General features: G+C 42.3%; 1 protein-coding gene across 1 annotated transcript in view; it reads left to right on the top strand.

The window, feature by feature from the left end:
- The window catches only part of ascc3 (activating signal cointegrator 1 complex subunit 3), a 194,462-nt gene that overhangs the window by 79,585 nt on the left and 91,505 nt on the right, over nucleotides 1-23,372 (top strand). The window contains exons 11-13 of the mRNA XM_083761688.1: nucleotides 2,501-2,665; nucleotides 12,739-12,915; nucleotides 13,952-14,023. Of these exons, the coding sequence (XP_083617814.1) occupies nucleotides 2,501-2,665; nucleotides 12,739-12,915; nucleotides 13,952-14,023 (414 nt within the window). The remainder of the gene's footprint in view (nucleotides 1-2,500; nucleotides 2,666-12,738; nucleotides 12,916-13,951; nucleotides 14,024-23,372) is intronic.

Raw genomic sequence — 23,372 nt, 5'->3', positions numbered from 1 at the left:
GCTTACAGTGTGTCACTGCATGTCCAGATTTGAACTCCTACATTGCTATTTTTTTTTACATTTATAAATCATTTTGAATTCCGTGAATGTTTGAGAACTGCTGATTGAGAAGGCATTTGTAGAACAACATAACATGGAGGACAGGACACACCATCCGAATAATAATTCATAATTATACGTTTCATGTTACTCGCGTAATATTTAGATCTGGTGGTTTTGAAGGAACCATCTTTAGTGATGATGTTCACAATTCTTACAAAAGACTACATTGTGAGAGAGAGGGGGGGAGTGCTATATCATGTTATAATTTTCTGTTAGATTGCAAACTTTGATTCACCTATTTTAATTAACCTGGTTCTCATGCACTCGTGTGCAGCAGCCTCCTACGCAAGTGATGATTGATTGTGCATGTGTATTAACAATTAATTGCTATGCACCCACTATGCATTTAGGCTTTTATTAAGTGTTTAATTACTTGGCTTTTCTCACGCGTTTCAACACTAATTAATGAGAATGTGTTTATCCGCCCAATGAAGACCTGTGTAGGTCCGGGTGGAAACATGTTGGCGTTATAAACAATAAAGTTAGTTTTTCTTCTTTTTTCTTCTTTCTTACTTTTTGAGTGCCTGGATAATTTCTCTACGATTGCATCCCGCTGGATCCAGACGCACCACTGATAGTTTTAATACCACTTTTTATTTTTTGTCTCTGTGAGCACCTGGTCATTCTGTTTTCTCAGATTTACTTTACTTTACGGCCTACTTAGGAACGATGCAATAGTATGTAATACCTGTCATAGCACCCCTTTTAACCGCCTGTCTGTGTCCCATATTATGAAGATCTCTGTATCTGTCTGTCTGAAAAGTGGAATGGTTAAGTCTAATTTAATGGCAGGTGTGGGGTTGCCATGGCAATCAATTGGCTGAGGCTGAGGCTGGGAATTCTACAGGTGACAACCGTGTATCTGACCAACTCAAGGCCGGACACTGCACTCCCTGTGGTGGTGTAGAACGTGTGTGTCAAATTTGAAGTCGGTGGGGCGAACGGTTATCGAGTTACGTGGATTACAGACGTGCACACACACACACACACACACACACACACACACACACACACACACACACACACACACACACACACACACGTGCACGTACAGAGACGTGGTGCATTTATTGTATTCTGGGACAATCTCATCATGCCCCGGAGCCACATTGTAGCTGAGCGTTAAACCAGTTGAATGACAGACTCTCTCTAATGATGGCTGTTCTTACTGTCCTTGTTCTGCTGCTGCTGCTAACGCTGCGGCGTTCCGTCTGTCACCATGACTTTAGTGACGGCCATTTGTCCACGCTGTATGCTTTGTTTGCTGTTTGCTGGTTTATTCTGGCATACGGAAATACGTCTGCCTGCCAGAAGTGTCTTTCAGATAATGTGTTTCGTCTTGGGTCCAAAGCTGTTACTTCAGCTGTTACTGCATTTCAAATTAAAAAACAGCGAAAGTAGCAGATTGTCAAGCTCAAAATGTGCCGCTTCACACCGTGCTTTGAGCTTGCGGATGTGCTACTTTTGATGCTTTTGTGTGACGCTGTAGTGTGATCAAGTAGGCCGTTAATTTACGGAAAAACACAACGTTAGGCGTGTGACATCATCGTACCCGGAAGTTATGCGGGAACGCCTACTGAGTGGCAATTTTTTTTTAAATAAACTTTCTGGCCTTGACAACGCATATATCCAAACAGAAAAGTCCTTAAACAACGTTAAAGTCACCAACATTGTAGCTGTACAGAAAGCTTGGATTATCCTCTTTCTATCTGCAACATTTTTGTTTCATAAAGATCCACCGTACATGGGCTACTTTCTGTCAAGACATTTTGTGCAGGTGTCAGATGATTATTTTTCTAAATGTCAGAGTTTGGAAGGACTCGTTTTCAATAACACAACTGCTGCTGCTTCCTGCATTATGTGACACTAGTCCTTACCCGTTGTGAGATATTTGCCCCCCACCCGCGGGGGGTACTGCGCTCTGGTCGCATTTTTAATTCACTAATACATTCATTATTAATCATTAATGTGTCAAATCGAAAAAAGGGCTCCGTTACGCCCTCCATATTCATATGGTCAATGCCTGTGTGAGAGCGATTGGTGCAGGCAATGAGGAGATAATGCAGTGTTTCTGACACACACACACACACACACACACACACACACACACACACACAGACATTGTTAGAATTATAGTATGATTTAGAAACAGGTGGTACGCAGGGCCGCTGAACGATTTCCATCGAGAGCTTGCAAACTCCAACGCTCCGTGCTGTTCAATGTTTTGCCGCTCAATGTTTTGCCACTGAGGGGAGGCATGTCCTGGTGCAAAAGTGTGCATACTCTATATAGAGATAGAAGGTTTCTGCCCGACAGCAACGATATCGTTCTGTCTGCATAAACTGCCTGTCTGTTTTTGAACGCAGGCCTGTTTTGTCTTTGTTCTGTTCTCTGGCAGATGTTGGTGACCACGCCCGAGAAGTGGGACGTGGTGACCAGGAAGAGCGTGGGAGACGTGGGCCTGACCCAGATCGTCCGTCTGCTGATCCTGGACGAGGTGCACCTGCTCCACGAGGACAGAGGACCCGTCCTGGAGGTCCTGGTGGCGCGTACCATCAGACAGGTGTGTTCCTCAGCACTGTATAGCTCCATTATGGACCATCAGACAGGTCTGTTCCTGAGTGCTGTATATGTTTGGTTTGTGGACCAATTTGTATGGGTGATGAGTAAATATCCATATATATGTATGAAGAAGTCACCATTTTGTTAGTGGCACTGGTATAACATTATTCATTAATGTTGGAGATGTATTTCCTCTCACGCAAGTACTGAACAGTGCCATCCATCACATGTGATTGTCAGCTGCTGTGTGTGTGCAGTGTGTTTTTGGCCCATAGTGCAGCTCAGTGACCTTGTGGTTAGTGAGAGTGTTCAGGGTTCAACACCACGGCCGGGTCATAGTGTGTTTAGAACATCGTTATAACATCAGACGTCACCTGGTGTCACCCGACCTGATCTCCAGACACAAGCCAGGAGATTTTCTGGACAAGACAGCTTTGTCTGTACAGTTAGAGGCCTTAAAGGGATGGTTCACACCCAAACAATTACTTATTTTCTATCAATTCTATCTATCAATCTATCAATTACACACCCCATGAAGACTTGCTTTTTTTTTTTTTTTTCACATATTCCTATGCCAATAAATGTGATGGCAGAGTGACTCAAATAGACTCCATTGAGTCTCCTCACCTGGTCATCAAGAATTGGCTCAGGAATGTGACAAAAATAATGACATTGACATTAACCACTTGAACCCTTACATCCCTATTCTGGGGAAAACATTATATATATATATATATATATATATTCTGGGGGAAACATTATATATGTATATATATATATATATATATATGTATATATATATATATATATATACATATATATATACATATATAATCGAATGTTGCGCAACAGACGCTCCCAGCCTGTGGAGCGATGCGATCGGTTCTCCGTCCTTTTATTAATCTCCATCCTGAAGTGTTACTATTTGATAGGACGGAGAACTCTGTTTATGCCGCTCGTGGTGTTAATAAGAATAATGTAAAGTAGTGGAAGAACATACATATATATACTATATATATATACATATATATATAGTATTGCTTGTACTGTATGTTCTGTGTTACAGTATGTGCCAAATACAGTTTTTCTTTGGTATACTATGGGTGGGCCTACTGTATGCACATTGCACACTCAGGTACACCCAGATTGATATGTACCAGTAAATTACAGACAGTTCATGCTAGGGTTTAACACCTGCATGAGTTACCGTTTCTGCTCATAACTTGGGTATCAGTACCAATACCAGTGTGTAATTTAAATTTAAATATAATCTAGGAAATGGTTGTCAAAGTGAGGTATAGACCTTACAGGTCTGTTGTGGGGTCCTTGAAATGAAAAGGTTTGAGAACCACTGATCTGGGAATAAATACATATTTTTATTATTAAACAAAAAGTACAACGTCAGCTGAAGCATTCAAAATACAAAATAATTGATTTACATATCATCGTGTGATAAATGATGTGGTATAGACTGGCTCACTTGCCAATACCAATATCACCATTTTAGGCAATTATGTATTATTATTATTCCTTTGGAAAGGTCATGAAGTTCTGATGGGCCAATTCAAAATCAGACCATATTTTACTTTTGCTAGCCTCCCGCATTGTGCACAATTTTATTCCCAACACACTACCAGCAGAATTGTCTTACATCGTGGTGCACCGTGCTCTGGACACATTATATAGCAGTGTAGCTGAGTTTGCACACTTTGCCTCGTGAATGGAATGCCTCTGCCAGGTCCTGCCAGGATTATCAGCCACCGTCTCGGCTGGCCGTCCGTACGTACCGATGCTGACGTCTTGTCTGCAAGGTTGATTTCCCTTGATGATGAGTGGCAGGTCCCCCGTGCAGGAATCCGCCTGGACGTTTGGGATATTAGCCTATTAAGACCTGGAACGCATCTGTGTCGCCTTGGCTTTTAACCGCCTGACCCATTCTAAACTGTTGAAAAATAACAAAATATACAAGCTCATAGCACGGCACCAAGTGCTGAGCTATGAGCTTGTATATCTGCTAGTTTTGAAAAATTGTGAAACTGTGGCGCAAATCATTGAATATATTCTTTCACAGGGCACATTTTAACTCAAATCTTTGCTGCTTCCCTGTTACAAAACATTTTCAAATGCTGGTCGTCGGCGGAATACGTACAGTATAATCTTTTATATCTTTTAGTTTTTCAGAAAGCTGTCAGGATTTAGAAGACATTTGTAGAATCTGGTCTCAGGTCTTAGATGGGTTAGAGTGATTATGCAAATGAAGAACAGGCAGAGGGGGAGATGGCTGGTGTCCTGCGTCCCACATTGTGTGTTTCATCCTGATGAGCCGCCGCCAGGTGTCAATCCCACCCAGGAAATTGATAAAGGGAGGACGGAGAATGCTCAGGTCCCCTCAGGCGACGTATATAAAGGAGCTGTTAATTTATTTATCTGTATCTCTCTCATTCCTAACGCTAACCCAAACAGATGCGTAAAAACCCTGATTTACACTCGGGTTGTGCATCGTGTCTGACGCCGAACATAGCCGATATACAAAACTGACGACAGTTTGCAGATCTGCTATCTTTTGTGTTAGACACGGCCGCACAACTACATACTATAAGTATATCGTCTCTGTCTGGTGGAAAACCGTTACTTTTCAGGATAAGGATAAAAATGGCAAATCATAGCAGATCTACAAGCTCAATATGCGCTGCTTCACACCTGTAGATCTGCTACGTTTGATGCTGTAGTGTAGTATGATCCAGTAGGCCAGGGCGTTAAACCCTTTGATTGCCACCCCTAATATCAGCTATTACTGTAGGCTTCTGCCAGCTCTAGACGACATAATATGGCAAAAAAAATTGTGTAAATAATAATTGCGTCAATTACGTGTGGCCTTCGTCAGATACCTGATGAAGGCCACACAGGCCGAAACGTTGTGTTTTTTTACCCCGCCTTGGTAAATAATGTTTTTGGGGAGCTTTCAAACGGTGTGCAGACTTATTCTTTCTTTTGCAGTCTGTCCTTTTTGTTCGAGCACCCGTTGAATTATCCTGGGATGTGCGTGCACCTCCTGACCACTTTTGTATATACTGTAGACATGGTACACAAACACACCAGAATGAGCTGGATAATACATTTCTTAGTGAGAGTTAAAGTACAAGGTGAACCCATTGAAGTGGAATTTGAAAGGAATCCGTGCTGGTAGAGAAGTTCCCAAAAACAAAACACTGAAGTCCAGAGAGACAGACAGAGGGGTTGTGAGAGCCAAGGATGCACATGACTAGAGGAAGTGCTTTGCTTTCCGCACTGTGTGGTGACGGCGGACCTCTGGGCGAGGTTAACTGCTGGGTAATTGAAAAGCAGCCTCTACATGTGGCCGCTGTTTACTCGGTTCACAGCCTATTTATCTGCAGGTTTAACTGATTTTTTTTTACCTCAGAAGCGCTGACTGGATGCTTTGTTGCACACCTCTCTCTCTTTCCGGAAGGGAATTTAGAGCTCGAACCAATACCAATTTTTTTAGGGGCCCCATCATTTAACATTATTTATAAAATGAACAAGCAAACAAGTAACATCGTAGAAATACACACATGGACTGAAACGTATTTTTGGCCCAAAATAGGGAGCACCAGGTTAAATCAATCAGGTCAAATGATCTCCTCTCGAGAGTTAACCGCCTATGGAGTCCGTGCGTGTCTGTCCGTCTCTCTCTCAGCTTTCATAATTAGTGCAGACCGGTGCTGTTTGAGAAAGTAACTCTATACGTATCATTGATGGCTTCCTTTCCATTGATGTATTGATAGTTTCATGCAAGGGTAGAAACAGAAAGCTCATTAAATGTAAACATTACGAGCTGCCTCAGATGCACTAGCATCCAATCTTCACACAACTACTTCATCTGCATGATAAACGTTGAGTATCGCCTTTTCTCGTTAACAGTTTGGTTGAAGTCGGCGTGTGATCCATCTCCCTGAATACTTTGCATACAAAAATAATATAGCGATCATTAAGACCAAAACTAGCACAGACACCCAACGGATTCTTTTTTTGGTAGAAAAAGTCACATTTCCACAATGGCTGCAAGATTTTTATGGACTAAAACTTTTACATCGCTGCACTGAACAATCACTTTACATTGGTGTCTGTCTTTGGCAGGATCCTCCTTGACATACAGTACAATACAGTACCATACAGTGTATGGAGAGCTGCTGTCTTCCAGACTGCATTTTTCATTGTCAGACCAAATCTTCAGTATTCTTTTTTCTTGCCATAACAGGCTGCAAGATTTAAAATATGGATTGTTGGGGAACCTTAAGCCTGAGTCATACTTCGCCGAGTGCTGAAAATTCCAACCTGCAAGCTTACAATGCGTTACATAAACATAGACCTGTCACAATTATTAAGTAATCACCTGATCACAATTAATGTAGCTAATCATTATTACGTTGTATGAAAACAGCATGGTGAAATGAGTATTTCCAATGTCGTTGTCCACGCTCTTTAATCACTATGAACCTGGCGTCCCCATTTTGGATATTTAGGGCAATAAATAAAAAAAAGACTTTGCCAATCTACAAGTGGCGCCTTGTGAGTTATGGCTATTTTTGTATATAATAAATGGTAAATGGTGCATTTATATACGTAGCACCTTATCCAAGGCGCTTTACATAGATTGTGCATTACATTCACCCATTCACACACTGATGGCGGCGGAAACCATGCAAGTCACCCACCTGCACATCGGGAGCAATTAGGGGTTCCTCGTCTTGCTCAAGAACAAAACGGCAAATGCTTTGCAGACTATTGGTACTGGTTATTGTTAGTAATATAGTATATTTATCTGCCCAGTCCTTTTGTCTTCTTTTATTTTTTACAAAGCATAAAAAGCTAATTGTTTTCTCCGAATGTTCAATACCAAAAACACAATTCCAACAATAATTATTCCAATTATTTGTAGAATAATTTATAACATGATTGTGACAGCCCTAGTCGTGTTGTTAGCTTGTACGTCTGCTATTTTCGGCGTGCGACGCAGTTGAGCGACGGAGCATAAATTAGGCAACGACACATTTGAAGAGATTCCTCTTATTAACATTGTTTTATTCATTTATTTGCTGAATTATTGATTGGTGCACTGTAAGCAAGAGGGTTGCCTCTGGAAATAAAAAAAGATGAGTCGTCCCGTCAATAAAATATGGAGGCAGAAAGAGAAAACAACTATTCCCCAAAGGATGGATCTTTAGCTGTAGATACAATAACAACTCTCACACCGGTGGGTGTGAGAGTTGTTTCAGGAGAGGAGAGAACACTCTCTCTAGGTGTCCATTCATTTTAAGCGGGACGCAGCGCTAGACGTGATCAATCGCACACACTCGGAATCACGACACCAATCAAAACATCACAGGGGTGGGAAACGGTGTCTTTACGATCGACCGGTCGATCCCCCCAAGGGCCTTTTTGGTCGATGGTGGAGCAATTTGAGAACCTAGACAAAAACATCCACTCATATCGTCTGCGGTCCTCTTGTTCTCAGGCTTGCTGGTTAGAATATGAACCCCAACTGTTTGTAGCGTGATTAAACACAGGAATGGACCTGGCAGCATATCAATGGTCCAGGTGTGTTAACTGTTTAGTACTAGACTACTACTACCTTTCAACCACAGCTAACGAGGCGAAACCAGATAGCAGTATTGAGAACGGCTTCAGGAAGAGACGCCAACAAGACAAAAGACCCCCGGGGGTCCCCGGAACATCCAGGGGGGAGGGGGGGGTGCGCGTGTGTCTGTGTGTGCGTGTGTCCGTGTGTGTTAGTCTGCGCAACAGTGACACTTGGTGGTGAAAACCAACCAAATGCTATTTTCGTGCTCGGACAGACAGACCCAGAGACACACATAGCTGTCTATAGGAGTGGTTGCACCACAAAATTATACAGATGCTTTCCTGATGAATGAGCTGAAATCTCAACAAGCAACACTACAGTCTGTTTTCATGAAGCCTGTTGGTGAATGTCATTTGTGCACAAAAGGAGTCGCTCATAATTTTGCCACGGAAGGACAAGCTGTGAGGACATTTTCCATGGATTTAGTCACCGTGATGCTGCATGCCCATAAAGCTCAGATTTTAACTATCATAACATTCACAAATCTCTGCAGAAAACACTGAATATGAAGGACGCCCGTGGATGTTGCCTGTGTTTTTGGACATTTCTCACGTGAAGACTTTCAGCACAACTGACTGATCAACAGTGAAAGATGACCACATTGTTGCCTCTTTGAAGATTGCAACCAGCAGCTCCCAACTTGACTTTAACATACTGGCTGCTATTTCCCACTTTGGTGCTGCTGCCATAGACGGCAAGTTCGGCAACAGAAGTGAAATTGGATCTCGTGTGATCTTTCTGCAAGACTGATTAAGTATTTTTCATTTCAGATTGAAGTCCAACATCTATGCCTGCTTGGATTATTTTTTCCCCCAGAATAGTAGTGCAGAATATACATTCTGTGGTGTTGTGTTGTCAAATGGTTCAGTAGATCTTGTGCCTGAAAATGTGGTTAACCCCTGAATTTAGACCAGGGGCTTCAGGGCTTCGAATTCGGTCTAATTTGCATCACAACAAGGGTGGCATGCCTTCTCAGTGGTTTGGCTCATGTTGTTTTCATCAGGTCGGTAGAAACGAGAAAAAAACAGGACATTGTTGTTGGTTATTTCATTTTATTTGTATTACATTTTTGCAGGGAAATGCACTTTAGATACTTGCATCTTTCCTTTCCTCTCCATTACACACCCACGAGTAATGACGGCAAACACAAATACAATGCAAATCCACAAGACGCAGTGACGGGGTTAGTCAGCACACTGAAAAGCTCTACATGATGTTAGTGAAGCACAATCCTTTAAAAATAAGTGCTCTCTGATAACATTTATCTGAACATGTTGATGTATTAACCTGAATAGGTTCCGTTAACATTATTGTTGTTGTTGTTTTTTCGCAAGATATCACCTGGAATGGCTCATCGTCTTAACCGCCGCCTCCTATTTGCAGCACAGGAAGAATGGAGAATGTTCTCTTAAGATCATTAGGGCATCCTCTCCCAGACATCAAATTGCACTCAGCAGGGCCATTTATGATGAAAAACAACCAGCCTTTTAAATGGGACATGTCGTAAAAGCGCCTGTTAGATTCCTCCCTTAGGTGCTGTCTCACCAATAGCCAAGAGAGAGACTCAGATCAGCCCCCCCATGCTAAAGAGGACAGAGTGGAAAAACCGCAGCCTCATTTGAATGCAGACTTCAAAGACAGAAGAACTACTGATTGTGGGCCTAATATTTTCCTTTTGGAAATGGCCTGTAATATTAAAATACACATGTAGGATCAAGGTGGCTTTTGTGTTCACAGGCATATGGATATTTTGCAATTTGGTTCGCTTTTCCAAAACAATGGCATTACTTTAATAGTTACATTTAAGATGTTTCCTGAAAGAATGAACTCTCTGCCAACGGAGGCGTGAAAGGCTGCAAGCAACACTGTCACATTGCAGGTGTTACATGAAAATCAGTGGCCCATGCTTTGCAGTCTGTGGTGATTGCATAATCATTGTAATCTATAATCTATTAAATTGCTCACCACTTTTGGTGTGACACACGGCTGTTCTTACATGGTTTACATTCCGTTGTCGCACGTGTGTGAAATGACAGAGATTGAGAGAACAAAGAGAGTTTATCCTTCAGTGACGCTGTGGAAGTATTTATTGGTGAAAGGAGGAGATCAACAATTAGTCATGGTGAAGCAAGGCCTTTCTCAAAAGGTAATCCTGTAATGTAACGGAATACTGTTAAAAGTAACATTCCCCAACACTGGTCATATTATCGCCATAATATAGCATGTATATGGAGGTATTTGAGTAAAAGATATGTCATAATTATTAGATTTTTTCCCACCCCTACCTGTACGTACGTATGTACGCCACTGTGGTTTCCCTCTGAGGGAGATTGTAACCCTGTAAACTTCTTGGTTCATATTTGCCACTTCAATACAATCTATTAGATCACCATGCAGACTAAAGCATCTCTCCATCCTGCCACACCTGACAGCCTGCCATAATTGACTGTGCAGATAGAATTATGGCTGGTGCTGCTGATGTGCCAGGTGCTTCTTTTCACCTCGTTAGGCACATTAATATGGAAATCCCAGGAAACTAAACAAAACCCCCTTGTGCTTTTTTTTTTGTATTTTATGGAATTGGTTTTAGAGCAAAGCCTGTGTTGTGCTTGGAAAAGCACGTGTTTTCTTGGCCAGGTTGACTAATTCCAATATTATGCATGACATTCAACATAAATCCTCTCTAAAATGCCTTTTTACTATTTTAATGCTATGTTGTCGTATCAGAGAATCCCTAGGGAACAAACCGTGTTTTAGCTAAAGAACAATACTGAAGAACAATTAGATACAAAAATGGAAGTATCGGGGGGCTAATTGATTCTTCAACCCCTACCGTATATGGAAAAGCAGTTAAACCTATATAAAAAAGGCCGGTTCTCCCAACCAGCCAAACAGTTGAACTTAATGTACATCTGCAGTGCGGCGCACGGCACCTATTCGCTGCGCAGGTATTGGTTGGGCCGTATCTTGATAGGACGTTTGACAGGTACTGCATCACATTAAAGGCCTTACCAATCTTCCCTGACACATAACACAGCAGGAGGCCCATAGATAGGGCCATGTACACATCATGCACACACACACTGCTGCTTCACTCATTCCCCTTCCCACCCACGCACCTGCTTACACACATGCCCACATGTGCGCTCACTCACACTGCAGTGCAATGCATAAACCCTTTAAGGTAAAAGTTATTTCAGGAGTAAATCCATTTTTATTATCACGTTTTCATTATCAAGATACATTCTTCGTGTGGTGTGTTTACCTGACAAAGATTACCTTTACCGCAGTTCTTAATGCACACAAACTTCTGTCCGCAGTAACCTCAACAAGTCCGCAGAGTTCAGGCTGTGTGTGTTGCTTTGTCACCTTGACCAATGGTTCCCAAACCTTTCAGGCCGCAACCCCTCAAAATAATCATATTTGGACTGGGGAGTGGGACCCCCCACCATGACAAACACTTGCACATTTGCTTTGACTCGATTCCCTGATAGATGGGTAGAAAATAGCCAAACTACAAGCTCACTTTTTTACATAATATTTGACAATTTGGCCAATTTAGCGTTACAAATCGTAACTTTAGAAATGTGTAGAGTGAGAAACAATTGTTGCAAAAAAATTAAGCTAACAATCTGGGGGTTACTAGTCTCGCGACTGTTGCCTCTCGAAATTTACAGATGCTTTCATCATACAGTCTGGAGAAACTGAAGAGCTGTCATGAGTAAACTATAAAGCGGAAGTGGAGCCTCACCCGTTTCATCTTTACAGTCGCGCACATTTATCCTAATATAAATAGAAATCATCTAAGCATATTATAGCTTGTTGCTTAGCAGAAAATAAATAAAAAGATAAGCTCTAAAGATATTTTAAAATTAATTTTCGTGAACGGAAATGGCAGCTTCCTTACTCGGATTTCAGGAGCTGTAGTTCCAGACTGTATACAGTAGCATTCGGAGATTGTGGAATAGTTGTCTGGCTTCACGAGACTAGGGGGGTACCTACCCACAGGTTGAAAACCATTGATGTAGCCCATAATGCCCTACAGACAGTATTAACAAAGTTTGACTCCTTACCCTCCTTCAAAAACGCTCTGAAAGAGCACCCACAGGTGGCAGACAATTATAACCGGCCCCTGTACAAAGTAAAAAAGTCTAAGCTCTATTTACTACCGTACTCATATTCAGTATAGGATGTTACTGTACATATTACTGCATATTATTGTTTGACTTTAAATGTCTCGATGAATTGAATACACAGGACCTCAATGGAAACGAGACTTCATCGTTTTAGCAATCCTTTGTGTGAAACTGTTCAGAATCATCTTGCAGTTTTGACAAGTGAAAAGTGGGTGATTTGTTTTTGTGCGATGTTAATAACGTATTCAATCAATCAACCTTTGTGTGTGTGTGTGTGTCTCTCTCTCTCTCTCTCAGGTGGAGTCCACTCAGAGTATGATCCGGATCCTGGGACTGTCGGCCACGCTGCCCAACTACCTGGACGTGGCGTCCTTCCTGCACGTCAACCCCTTCATCGGCCTGTTCTTCTTCGACGGGCGCTTCAGGCCCGTTCCCCTCGGACAGACATTCGTCGGCATCAAAGCCACCGGCAAGGTGAACAACAAACACACGCATTCACCTAAAATTACTCAACCCATTAAGACCTGAAGACAGTTTTCCCCACAGATTATATGTATTCGGCTGCCGACCCCCCATAGTTTGTTCCAGGGACCCCCGAGAAGCAAAGATTTGAGTTAAAACGTTCGCTGCAAATTAATATATATTCAAAGATTTGCAGACAAAGTTTAAAATAATGGTTAAAGTGGTTACAAGCTAAGGTGACACAGATGCGTTCCAGGTCTTAATGGGTTAAGTTATTTTCTATGAATTTCACACACTATGAAGCCTTGAATTCATGGCAATTTATTTAGTTTTTTTGTCGCATTTCCTTATTGCAGATAATTTGATAACCGGCAGAGTCAAAATCCAAATACAGAGTCCAAGACAATGCAATGCAAGATCATGATAGTTGTGTATATTGTCACAATACGGTTTGAAAACCAGTCAGATTGAAAAGGGTGCACTTGGTTTCTCTGACGCAGGTGCGCCGCCTGGAGGTGACTTGAGCCACCGCCAACCGAGCTAAAGCGAGCGAGTCACCATTGCCAGCGTTGCAAAGTCACCTTCAGTCGACTCATCGCCCTCCAAGTTATGTGGGCCTACAGATAGGGACATTATAGTAATTCAGCGGTCCCCCAGCATTTTTATTTTTGCGGGGGGCAGTTATGGGTATACAGGTGACAGCGTCTTTTCCATATAAAGCGACTGCCAATAACAGCAGACACAGACCAATATTGCATTCATTGTTTTGTCCTCCTTTTAGCAAGTCCAGCTATTTGAATCTTATCGACATGCCCTAAAATGCCAAATAGCAAAGCAATTGTTTTGATGTTTCAGTAACGTGTGTAAGCACGACATATACACGCATGTCGACTCGTCACATGGTGATAAGACGCTGACAAAGCGCCTGCTGAAATCCAGAGGTTATATATTGATCGCTATCGCTTCGACTGCAGCGACAAGATAGTGGCGAAAAAGAGCCGTGTTCAGCCGAGTGCTAAACCATTTGTACTTTCTGTGCCTTGTTCAGATCCAGCAGCTTCATGACATGGAGGAGGTGTGCTATGACAAGGTGGTGCACCAGGTCCGAGGAGGACATCAGGTAACGTCCCATGCAAACCTCTGTACAAGTGCTTGTAGATCGGTCTATTTTCAAATGGCCGAAATGTATATAGGGCTGAAGTAGGTAATCATTGTTTTTATATAATAATCAAAATCTACAAGGTAACTAGTAAACAAAGTTTTCAAATAAATGTAGTGGAGTAAAAGTAAATTATTTGGCTCAGCGGTCCAGGCACCTTGGCTGGTAATCCAGTCTGGCAGTGTGCTGCGGGTTCGACTCCCGATCCCGACGACCTTTACTGCATGTCACCTCCCCATCTCTCTCCCCATTTCAGCCTACTGTCTCTATAAAAAATAGGTATAGGCGAAAGCCAAAAATAAATAAAACTAAACGTTAATTATTTGCCTCTGAGATCAGATGTAGTGGAGTAGAAGTATTGGAAATTGAAAATACTCAAGTAAAGTATGAATACCTCAAAATTGTACTTAAGTACAGTACTTAAGTAAATGTACTTAATTACTTTCCACCACTGCTCTTCACTCTCTCACTCATGCATGCACACACGCACATGTGCACGCATTCACATGCAAACACTGCACACGCATCCTGTTTGGACTATGGGCTGGTATTCATAGTCTGACTATGGAGAAAGGACTCCCACACACTGTCTTCCTCACTGGAACGTTCTCATGAATGTTCCATGAAATATATATTTATTTTTGTGAAGAAGACATTGTGTGGGAGTCCTTTCCTATAAATAAGATGAGTGTGGAAAATAAATTGTGATTATTCTTTTTGAACAAAATGGAATATTGCACAAATGGACAACTCAGATAATACTTCAGAATGTTGATTGGTTGGCACCATTATCTGTATCCTATAAAAAATGCATTGCGTTGGCCTTGGCCATATCTGCCATTTTTTCCTTAACAGTTTCCGTGCCTTGAATGGATTACTCCAGGTTAATGTCGCTGCCGTATCGGACATACCCGCCTTTTGTTTTATGTGTTTAATCCGCCGTAATGTAATGAATCAAAAGAAAATCCGTCTTCGTCGCAGAGTATGAGACTGGATGGCTTCGCTGTGATGACGAAACCGGAAATCGTCACATGCTGTGGGCTGCTAGGGCTTCTGGGAAATTGAGGCCAATGGAAATGCATTGGGTGCAACGCCTCATTGAAACCAATCTTGTGTGCGTCTTCCGCGTGCACCAAGATGGTGGATGCTACACACAGATCATAACAAACCACGGGAGCTTTTTTTGATGGATTTTCGCGGATTAAAAGCCCAAATAATTCAGCGTATGCTCTAAAGGTAATACAACAATCTCGGCAGTGAAGGGGGGTTGATTAAAATGCGGGTTAATCGTAAAAAACAGTCAAACTGTTAACAAACAAACAAACAGTGGTGTGTGAATCTTTTAGCTCATTGTAACTAAACCCTTATCGAGGGAGAGACCGAAACATACTGTATTTAGAATATCCCAAAAAATGTAAACTCATCCCTAGTTTGAACACAGAGCGCGTCGATCTAGTCGGGACCCGTATCTCCCTACACTTGGGTTCTCAGTGTCCCGTGCGTCTCTGCGCGCACTGTGGGGGAACAGCACAGCCATTCATAATTTATATGAAGAAAAAAAAAGACAAAGGAAACTCATATGAACCACCACCTTAGCCCTAAAGTGCTGGCAGAGCGGCTTTCAGTCCAGCGACCCTGAAGACCCCTGCGTCAGGCCGACCTCCGTTGCGGCGGACACCGGGGTTCAAGCGCTGAAGGTCGATGGAGAGGCACACCAGCCCTTATTGAGGCAATTTGTGCCCCGCGGTGTCCCTTCCTCCCTGAACTCAATCTCTCGAGTCTCATAAATCAGAGGGAAATGGACTGCCTTGACTACCAGAACTACGCACAGCCCAGCTTCTTCCCTCCACCCACCGCCCCGATATATTGAATTTATCTGCCTTTTTTTCCATCTCCTCGATGAAACATTTCCTGCATTCGCCCGGCATTGTGACCTTGCCTTTCCGAAAGAATGCGGATGTTGAATCGGCATTGTGTGCACGTCGTCTGGAGGTTGTGGCTGGGTGAGGTAAACATTCTGGGCTTAGAAACAGTATTCATAAGGATAGTTTTTTTTCTTTTGGTCAAAAAAACTGTCACTACATTACTTTATGATTTATTCTGTCTTGTTTTGTCTAAAAATGGAACGAGACAGACACGGATGGCAACGTGACATCAGAAAAGTTATCTGATTCTCTCACCTTTTAAAGCTTTTTGAGAGCTTTTGCACAAAACATTATATATATATATGCAGGCCAAATAACAACTTCCACCGCAATAGGAAGGGACCGCACACTCCAGAGACGCTCAGGACAAGGTTATATTTGCTTCAATTTTTATTGCACAACGCGTTTCGCCGTGTATAGGCTTTTGTCCATCCAACAATTTGGCCCTATACTAGTTATGTTGAAAACTACTATGTGCAGCAGCTCAGCCTCCAGAGGCCACTAGGCTTTTAGACTCCTCGTCTTGTTTTACATGAACACCTGCTACCTGAATAGTCCCAAGTCCACCACCCCCCCACCACCCCCCCTCCCGACTCCAACCTCACACCAGCAGCCTCGGAGGCCCTATTGGGAAAATGAGAGTTGTGGATTCAGCCATCTCCGTTTAGCTCCCATCTGCTCAGTGAGTTGAGATCCCTGTTGAGCACACTGCTTATCCTGTGCATCATTTTAATGGGAGCGTGCACACGCATGTACGTACCCACGCGCGCACACACTGATTCTCTGTCTCTCTCTGTCTCTCTCTCTCTCTCTCTCTCTCTCTCTCTCTCTCTCTCTCTCTCACACACACACACACTGTGACTTGCATTTCTCTGTCCGTCTCTCTGTACAGTATGTCTGTCTCACGGGGAGCTATCTCTCTCACGCAAACACACACACACACACACACACACACACGCATATATAATGGCATTTCTTCTTTGGCCAGTGAGAACTCCTTAGCACACATACTGTACTCTGCGAGATATGACTGCACCAACGGCAGAACATTTCCCTTATCTGGCCTGTCTGGAAAAAAGAAAAGAACACACTAAACACGAGCTCGGCCAGGACTCCGGGTCGCGGCCGCCGAGACCTCAACTCTCAGCCATGGGGACCGCCATTCGCCCTCTCGATATTAAATTGTCAGAAGTGGCTGTGACATATATTAATTTCATCTGGGAGCGTGTGATGGATGAAATTTTCTTTATGAAGTTCCCCCCCGCCAGCCCTCCTGCTGGGATAGCCTGGCCGGGACGGAGACAGAGCTTTAATAAGCTTCAGAAGCCCACCGGTTATTCTGCCGACAACGCTTCCACACTGCTCAGCGGTGCTGATAAAACGCCTTCAATAAATAACATTTTGCTGCAGCCGGTCTCACTGGGCCCATGTGGCATATCATGTGTGGAAGTTACACAGCACTATGAAAGCATGCAGTGATATATGGCCTTGCAATAAACTGCCATACAAAAAAAGTCGCCTGTGTAAGTCGGACAGAAACGAAATGCGACAATGCCGTGATTGTAATCGGACGTGATTGATCGTCTGATTAACTTATCAGAGTTGTCAGAGCACCTGGACATTGTGTTGTTGTCGTTGTCTCCGTTCAATAACTCATATTCGATAGTCAATCATGGCCTGAATGTGGTCTTTTATAGGCTACTGTATAATGTGTTTTCTTCAGCATGTCAGATTATAGTTGTGGGCCTTGTGGCAAGTCAGCAATGTCGTTTCAAGTGCAGTGGTCTTTTCCTTTCATGTTCTCATACAATTAAAAAGAAATATCTCCTATTTGAACTCAATGATGAAGCATATAAATAGCATAATAGAAGCAATGCTTTGTCAGAACAAGCACGTGATTATTGTTATTTAAAGATAAGATAAGGTAAACCTTTATTAATGCCTGGAGGGGCATTCAGGTGTCTCAGTAGCAACAGGAGCAACTTTGAAATACAGGAGAGTCACATCCAGGTATTGTTGAGAAGTGTACATCCCAGTAGTCCATGTGCAAAAGAGTCCACTTCAAAACATCAATAGTCTGTAGGGACAGTGCGGGTCTTAAGTTCTCACATGGGATGAAGCCTGAGGGCTACAGGCACAAAATGACTGGCCAAGTCACGTTGCGGTTTGAATGTCCTCCGCATTGTAGAAGGGATGGATGGATTCTCCATCCTCCACATCCTTCCTTTCCCCCGCATCCATCTCCAGACTGTGCAGTTCATTTTGTTTCAGTCTTACTTATAAGGGCAAACTTTTAGGGGGCGAGTATAGGTCGGTGGCACATACGAGAAAGCTTGCCTAGGGCGCAAATTGGGCTACATCCAGGCTTGGCCGCAACACCTACTGCAGTCAGCTCGCAGTAGCCTACTTGTAGTTACCTAAGCAGAACTGTGTGGTCCAAAGGCGTTAAGGTTGGCGTACATGCTTGCGGTTATGCGTTAGGTTAGGGTTTGAGGTTGTCGTTGTCGGACCAATGACTGGTCTGTGATAGTTTTCAAATTTCACTTTTACTCTGTGATAGAGTTCTCAAATTCTGCCCAGACCCCACCCAACGTCTTTCGGGCCGGCCCTAAAATGTATGCTAATTAGCCTAGTTAGGGCCCTGTTAGAGCCAGGCCTTAATTTTCAGGCCTGTGAACTTTAGGACACATCACTTAAAACCACTTACAAACCAACCTACATTGACTAGGGTCCCTCAGGGGTCTGTACTGTATGTGGCCCCCTCCTTTTATCCATCAACGTCAAATGTTTTTGTCAAAACATGCTGCATTGTAAGCTTGTAGATCTGCTATGCTTTGCCAAATACACACCTATATTATGACATTCCCAGAACAGGGACGCTGGGGTTCATGTATGTAGTTTGAAGTAGATCAAAGTCAATAGCAAGGTGACTTGATGGGAGTGTGGTGACCCAGTACATTAAGGAAGACAGAGAGAGAGGACAGGGATTCCCCCCAGGGTTATTTGCTGTGCATGTGGGCTGGAAGCTGCCGTGTCGTTTAGAGCACTGGTTGCCAAACACTGTGGATCAGGACACATTGTTTTCTTTACTACATTTTTAATTATTATTATTATTTCAAAACCTTAAAAAAAAACATTTCCAAAAGATATCTTTTGGGCTTTTTGCCTTTATTGATAGATTAACAGTAGTTTGACGGGGAATGGGGAGAAGGTCATCGGGATCGGGACTCCAACCCGCAACACGCTGTTAGGCTCGACTATCAGCACAGTGCCTGGACCGCTCACCCGGCCCAGGCCAAATTCAATGATTTTCTGCAGTAATTTCCTGAAGAAATCAAAGGAATTTCATAAAGTATAAGTAGTGAAAATAGCCAATCTACAAGCTCACAATAGTGCTGCCAAAGAATATTCTATATCCGAATATTTTTTCGAATATTTTTGTAATGAATAACCGATAAAATTAAGGTTTGAATTAAAAATAATAATAAAAAATATATTTTTATTTATTATATAAATACATTACTCTTCCTAAACGCAGACTACCATACGCAGCGCAGCCTGCGTAGTGAGCACAGGGCGGGCGGGGCCGCGGGAGCCTTTTACGTTCTTTGCGCAGTGGGTGTACGCTGCTCAGAAGGGTGAAATCTTCCGTCAACCGCGTATCTAGTGATCAGAATCTGGGTCGGTGTTGTTTCGGACAGACGAGTATATTTTTAGACAACACACAGATCTATCACTCATCAATCTTCAATCGACTTTATCCTTCAGGAAATTATAAAAAGGCAGCAGCAGCAATGCAGTGTTCTGTTCTGTGAATTAACACTGCCTCCGTGCCTCGTTTTGATAAGGCTGTGTGGTAGGATTGCTCATTTAAGGAAAAAAAGGTTTTACTGGAGAAGGGAGAATGCATGCGTTGTGTTCCAACTCGGTTTTCAGCAGCACCAATGCGCGGAGAGAGAGAGTTGCGCCAGCAATGCAATCTTAAATGTTATGTCTCAGGTTGTATTGGTGTAAATATAATTATTAATAAATCCGAATGGCTCGAATTGAAATCCGAAATCCGAATGGGTCGAATTGCTCGAATCCAGGTGGGTTTTTAAAACGAATATCCGAATGTAATTTGTGGACAATTCCGGCAGCACTAGCTCACAACACAGTGCCATACGACACGTTGTGAGTTTGTAGATCTGCTATTTTCACTAGTTTGGGTCCAGGGCAAACATCTAATCTCTCTTTTGGGTCACGGGCTAAAAGGTTTGGGAACCACCTCTAAAGTTTAGAGAGCTGAAAATGTCTAAATCAACAGGATTTTTTTAATGAAAACAATAAACAGTATGAGTTGTTTGTTTATGTTCTAAAATAGTGACTTTGAGAGCTGTTTCAGTGTACAATGTAAGTCAATGAGGAGTGATGCCTGGTCGATGCCAAAGAGGAGGGAGTTGCAATAGTCCAGTCTGGATGATATGAAAGCGTGTATTGCCATCTCCAGTTGTTTAGGTGGGAGTTTTACCTTGGCCAACAGCCGTAGTTGAAAAAAGCTGCTTTTAACTATGGAACTAATCTGTGTTGTTTATTGAGTGTGAAGGTGGTCGAAAGTGAAGCCAAGGATTTTGACGGAGGAGCGAATGTTTGAGCTGAGGGTGAATAGAATGGTGTTATTTATGTATGGTGTAGTATCAAGGCCAAAGCATATGACTTCTGTTTTGTTTGAGTTCAGGTTTAAAAAGTTTATATCCATCCAAGAAGTTATGTCATTTAGACAGTCCTGTAGACATTGGAGTGAGTTATGGGTAATGCGTGGTGAGGGGTAGATAGATTTGGACATCGTCCGCGTAGCAATGGTATGCAATGTTGTGTTTTTTAAGGATTGTTCCTAGTGGCAGCATATAGAGAAGGAATAGAATAGGGCCAAGGATAGAACCTTGGGGGACACCAGACGTGAGGGGGGCCGAGGAGGATACGAGGTCACCTAGTTGGACTGAGAAGGTTCTATCAGTAATGTGTGACCGAAACCAGGCCTGGGCAGTGCCAGAGATACCGAAGCAATTGGAGCAATCACTGGAGCAATTATGTTTTATTTCTTGTCCACATTTGGAGTTACATCATGGCAAGGTAACTACACAATCCAAACCTCTACAAAAGTGGTCTTATCCTTTAATCCAGAAAACATGAAGACAGAGCATCAGAAAGACCTTGGGTCGACTGTATGTACGGTATGCTCGCTGTGAAGGTCAATGCCTCTGTTCTCACCTCCAACTGCTGAGCTGTCATAATGGTCTCTTTCATTCTGTCTGTTCAGACATCACATTTCAGATTATATGAAATGCTCATCTTTTTCACCACGCTAGAGCTGGATCATGATCTTTTACACACTCGTACAAATATTTTATTAATCAGTCGTGGGTGATTCTACACTGCAGGAACTTGTTCCGGGGATTAGGAATTGACATTACTAAAGGAGGAAACTAAAATAATCATGTCGTGAACACACACACGTTTGAGCTGTTTGAGCGAAGCTATGTGTGGTGATAACACAACCTGGATTAGACACACACGTGGCCCGTCGTTCACAGCCATGCATGTGCAGTAACATCAAAAACTGTGGTCATAGATTTAAAGGACAACTTTAGTTTTTTTCAACCAAGGTTCATGTTTTAGTTTATTAGATAAAGTAAAAGATGAGTGTTAATCTTTTTTCATTTGCTGCTTTCTTTCGTTTTAGGGATTTTAGCTGTTTTTGACAGGGGGGCGGGGGCATTCGAGCATTGGGCTAAATATGTATTTCTTTACACAATTTTATGGTGATTTCTTTTTGTATGGTTTACTATACTCCCAATAAACGCCAGGAAATTACATCTGGCCACAGAAGATCACAGGATCTACTGAATGTGAAGGTAGCCTACTGGGGGAAGGCTTATACTGTGTGTATAGGCTCAATATGTCAGGTTGTCACATTCAATAGATCCTGTGATCTTTTGTGGCCATGTAATTTCTTGGGGTCTAGTAGGACTATAGTAAATAATAAAAAAATAAATCACCATAACATTTTGTAAAAAAATACATATTTAGCCCCATGCTCGAATGCCCCCGCCCCCCTGTCAAAAACTGCTAAAATCCTTAAAATGAAAGAAAATTAACACTCATCTTTTACTTTCTCTAATAACAACCTAAAACATGAACCTTGGTTGAAAAAAACTAAAGTTGTCCTTTAAACAGAATTTGCAAAAAGACGCTAATAATCAATCACAATTTTGGAAAGTGAAAAAAGGGCTTCGCATTTGGGTGCATAAGCTAATGGTAGATAATTAGAACAATATTAATACACTTAACATTTCAAGGAAATTTTCTCAAAAGTCGCCTCTTTCGCAAACACTTTTGTGCTTTGTAGGGGGTGGATTTTGGGGCTATATAAAAAGAAATACGCAAATGGGGTATGGAAACACTTGCAGAAGAGATTTCTAATTAGAAAGCATTGAACTCGCATTATATCACTTTTGAACAGTAGGAATAGAACAATAAATCATGCAATGTGGAGTGAACCGAGGTGGCCTGGGTGGCCAGGGTGGGTGTGATGTGGATACATTTACGCCCTCATTCATCCTAGCATTGCTGTTTTTCAAGCCTCTGCACTGTCTGCAGGCTCTTGCTCTTCCCCATTGAGTAGTGTGTCGATCATGGAAGTTATTCATCCATCCATCTTCAACCGCTTATCCTTAGTCGGATTCACCGGGCAGACATCAAAATGTATATAGAATAGGGCTGAAGTGGCTAATGTATGTTTTGTAATAATAATCAAAGTAACTAGTAACTAATGTTTTCAAAAAAAATTAGTGAAGTGAAAGTACAATATTTGCCTCTTAAGATGTAGTGGAGTGCAAGTAAAAGTATTCGAAAATACTTAAGTAAATACCTCAACCTTGTACTTAAGTACAGCAAGTAAATGTACTTAGTTACCTTCCACCCCTGGGAGCTTGACGTCTCACCCGGCTGTATGCTGTCACCAATCACACTCAGACCTATCATGGTCCAAAATGCAAATAACCACTTGCTGAAACTCCAAACCACTTTGGCCTGTGCTATGGCCTGTCACATTTGCATAATATGAATATTCATAAATGCATAATTTCTCAATGAGAGGGAAAAATTGTAGATATGCTTCCAGCACCCTTTTTAGATTTATTTTATTTTATTAGGTTTTAAGTGAGAGAAATCTGGAGTGGGACATTAACATTTAACAGCTAAAATGTGTTTTAGTCAACCTTAAAACATTTAGAGCACCACAGCAATATGCAGTCCTCCTCCTTGGACAACAGATGTGGACTTTTTTAAATTTCATCTAAACAGCAGGCATGAGTGGTCTAAGAATGATGAGAAAATGCCAGATT

Source organism: Protomyctophum parallelum (assembly GCF_964188405.1).
Source record: "Protomyctophum parallelum genome assembly, chromosome: 3".
Taxonomy (NCBI): domain Eukaryota; kingdom Metazoa; phylum Chordata; class Actinopteri; order Myctophiformes; family Myctophidae; genus Protomyctophum; species Protomyctophum parallelum.
The sequence above is the reverse complement of the archived record's forward strand: the minus strand, read 5'-3'. Positions and strand labels throughout refer to the sequence as shown.